Source organism: Otolemur garnettii, unplaced genomic scaffold (assembly GCF_000181295.1).
Source record: "Otolemur garnettii isolate 467f Iridium unplaced genomic scaffold, OtoGar3 scaffold00032, whole genome shotgun sequence".
NCBI lineage: Eukaryota > Metazoa > Chordata > Mammalia > Primates > Galagidae > Otolemur > Otolemur garnettii.
This window is the reverse complement of record NW_003852427.1, coordinates 6,503,764-6,507,666: the sequence shown is the minus strand read 5'-3', so window position 1 is coordinate 6,507,666 and position 3,903 is coordinate 6,503,764. Positions and strand designations below refer to the sequence as shown.

General features: G+C 45.0%; 1 protein-coding gene across 1 annotated transcript in view; it reads right to left on the bottom strand.

Annotated features, from left to right (window-relative positions):
* Positions 1-1,201, bottom strand: part of PCCB (propionyl-CoA carboxylase beta subunit) — a 68,336-nt gene extending 67,135 nt beyond the window's left edge. The window contains exon 1 of the mRNA XM_003789413.3: positions 950-1,201. Within this exon, the coding sequence (XP_003789461.1) occupies positions 950-1,132 (183 nt within the window). The 5' untranslated portion in view covers positions 1,133-1,201. The remainder of the gene's footprint in view (positions 1-949) is intronic.
* Positions 1,202-3,903: the final 2,702 nt, after the last annotated feature.

Sequence of the window (3,903 nt, the reverse complement as noted above, 5' to 3'; positions counted from 1 at the left end):
AGTGTCCTTCACACGTTAAGGGTTTCACTTCTGCACCTTCTTGTTGGTTATTTAACTCGTCCAGCACATCGGTCCAGATTCACCTACGAGTCAGGGACACATGGGCAGGCCTGGTTTCAAGTCCAGGGTCGCCTGTCCAACCCTCAGTTTCTTCTGCTACTAAATGGCCCACCCAAGCTTATCTCCGAAGGCCGGCTGCGATTCTCACCTCAAAACCGAGTCGGCAGGTGACAGTGCCTCCGCTGTTCACTGAAGCCAAACAGCGGAGTAGCCTAGCCTGTGCACGCCCAGAAAGGCCACAGGCTTGCGACACAACACTTCCCTTTGCTACCCAGCAGGTCGAGGTACGCTAAGATCCTAATGGGACTGAGTTGACATTCTGCGGGTGGAAGTTACACGCGCGCGCGCGAGCACACACACACTCCTCCGCAGGTTAAGGTGAGCTTGCCCGTTACTTCCTCTGCCACCTGCCTCGATTTTCCTGCTTGAATGATGGAGAAAGGATTATCATCACTCTTTCACGGGGCAAAAGAATAAGCACATCTTTTTTACTGAGTACCTATATCTTTGCTTCGCTATCTCTATTCCAACAATAAGCTTGGGAGGGAAGAATTATTTCTCTCTTCTGTTTACGATAAACTGACCCCTAGACATTAAATAACTTGCCCAAAAGTTTGTTAAGTAGTAAGTCACCCGTTGACCAGACAGGTCCTTCTAAATTCCCAGGGGAAAGAAGTGGGCGACAAGGCACAAAGGTGCTTATTCTCCTTCAGCCGCCTCCACTCCAAGGGCTACAGGTTCTCCAGGTGAGCATTCTCGCCCACACCCCCACCCACACCCCCGGCATCGCAGGGATTGGCTGGGGCACCTCAGGCGCCGGGCTCCGGACACGCCGTGATAGGTCGCGCGAGCCTGGGGGCGGGACTCACGCCGGACCCTGAGGACTCACTCGCTTATGCTGAGCGTCGATGCGGTGTTGGCCTCCTCCCAAGAGCGCGGTGCGGCGCTTGTTCTCGATGCGCTCGTTAATGGACACAGGCTGGCTGCAAAGGCTGCGGACCGCAGAGCGGAGACCGCTCGCTAGAACTTTGAGCCTTGCCCCAGCTGCCGCCACCCGCATTGCTGCCGCCATTTTCGATCTTCCAGCGCGCTTCAGAACGCATGTGCGTAAAGGGTGGGCAGGGCGCCTGCGCACCTTGGCGGACGCAAATATCCCAGGGCCTGGGCTGCGGACCGTCCCTGAAAGCTAGGAATGGGAGTTCAAGGGTTAAGGCTACGCCGGGTTGTCATGCAAAGAAAAACAATGGGACCTGCCTGAGGACTATACTTGTGGCTGCCTGGCTGCAGAGAAAGGGACTTTGCTTTTTTTTTATTTTTTGAGACAGAGTCTCAGTGTGTCGCCCTCGGTGGAGTGCTATGGCGTCCCAGCTCACAGCAACCTCAAACTCTTCGGCTTAAGCGATTCTCTTACCTCAGCCTCCCAGGTAGCTGGGACTACAGGCGCCCACCACAATGCCCGGATATTTTTTTGTTGCAATTGTCATTATTGTTTAGCTGGCCCCGGCTGGATTGGAACCCTCCACCCTTGGTGTATGTGGCTGGCGCCGAAACAACTGTGTTACGGGCGCCGAGCCTATACTTTATAATTTGTTAAATGAACATTTGAAATACCAATAAAAAAATAAATTTCAACAAAAAATCCTGATAGATTGCCCGACACAATTAGAACACTAGTAAGCCATAAGGGCTAAATTGGCTGCAAAACCCATAATTTAGTTCTAACTTTTCCCCCACCTTTCTCCTCTACCGGTTGAGGCTGACAGGTGAGACTTTGTGAGGATGGAGTGTGTCAGTCTGTTACCAGCTTTTGAAAAGGGTGCACTGTGTTTTGTTTGAAATGGAATTTGTAAATAGTTGCCCCGCTCAACAGTATTTTTCAGTTCTGTCTGCTTAACGCCCATTGTGTAAAAGAAAAAAGAAAAGCAAGAGATAGGAGGCTGAGGCAAGAGAATCACCTAAGCCCAGGAGTTGCAGGGTTCTGTGAGCTGTGACGTCACAGCTCTCTACCCAGGGCTATAAAAATGAGACTCTGTCTCTAAAAAAAAAGAAAGAAAAGCAAGAGCATGCTGAAAGAAAATAGTTTTTTTCCTGCTGAAGATGATTTGCTTGCTTTTTAATACTGCAATACTTTGTATCAAATTCAAGAAATTCATTGTTGATGGGCGGCTTCCATAGCTCAGTTGGGTAGGGCACCGACCACATACACCAAGGCTGGCGGGTTCAAACCCAGCCTGGGCCAGCTGAAACAACAATGACAACTGCAACAACAACAATAAAAGAAATAGCCAGGCATTGTGGTGGGTGCCTGTAGTCCCAGCTACTTGGGAGCCTAAGGCAAGAGCATCACTAGAACCCAAGAGTTTGAGGTTGCTGTGAGCTGTGACACCAAAACACTCTACCCAGGGTGACATAGTCAGACATTGTCTCAAAAAAAAAGAAAAAAGAAAGAAATTCATTGCTCATCAGCACTATGATACTCATAAGGACCACAAATATTTTAAATTAGAAGGAGGGGTGTGATAGATTGGATTGCAGAAACTAAAAGATGAACAACAAAAGCAAACAATTATTTCAAACAGCAATAAGACCTGGAAATAATGCCACTTAAGCAACTTATAAAGTAGCTTATATACTCATAAAGAAAGAGAGGTCATTCCGTGATGGAGAAGTTGTGGAAAAAATGCATCATCAAAGTGGTAGGATGCTTAGACCCTGATAACATTTCAAAGTACAAACAATTTTTCCAAGAAGAATCCTGACTGGTGGGCAGCATGAATTAGCCTTCAATTTAACACAATAATTTTTTGAAATAATATTTTGAAATATATCTTATTCAGTCACTTCAGATGAATCAGCTGACACTACTGACTTGGTGCAGGTTTGCACTTCATTCAGGTCATAATAGAAGATTTTCATTGCTACCAAACGTTACTTACTTTGGGTACTCTTGCAAAGAGAAAGCAGGAAATAGGGAATAGATAGGTACAACAACTTTCAAGATAAATGTGGTTAAGTGGGACTGAATTTGATAAATTTAGTGAGTGTATGTACAGGTGGTTGCCTTCCATGACAAGAAAACATGAAAGGTTTATTATAGAGATTTTAAAAAAGGATTAGCAAATCCAAATGCTCTCATTTTTTTTCACTGTTTTCTTCCATCACCAAAATCTGTGTGCTAAAGCTACTACTTTTAGTGACCCTTTGCAACCAGTTATAAGTATTGTAATGCGAATGCATTATGGCATTGTCAGTTTCATAACATGCTAAAGTGGATGGATGAGGTATTCAATATAGATTTGCCATATCATTCTAAAGTGTGTTGACTATCATAGGGATATGTATTAGCCAAAATTTGATCTCTGTGAGAACCACTGTTAAATTTTATGAAGATCAGAATCAATAATGAGAATTATTGAAAGAAGCTTTCTATAGGAATGCAGCATTTTTGAGTCATATTTCAAAACAATTTAAATATTTCTCTGCAAAGTAAAACTAAATCTATATGTGATAGCGTGGTTAAAAAAAAAACCTTTTTTTAAAAACACTTCCTCAAACGAAAATTTTGGATGAATACTTCCCTCAGTTAACAAAGGTCTTTGGAGAGCTGGATAATATAGGCAAATCACTATGAGAATATGCAGCTGTCATAGACCTATTAATTAGAAAACACAGGCTAGGCTCTGTGGCTCATGCTTGTAATTCTAGTATTCTTGGAGGCTGAGGCAGGTGGATTGCTTGAGCTCACAAGTTTGAGATCACCCTGAGCAAGATCAAGACCCTGTCTCTAGGCTCGGCGCCTGTGGCTCAAGTGGCTAAGGCGCTAGCCACATACACCTAAGGTGG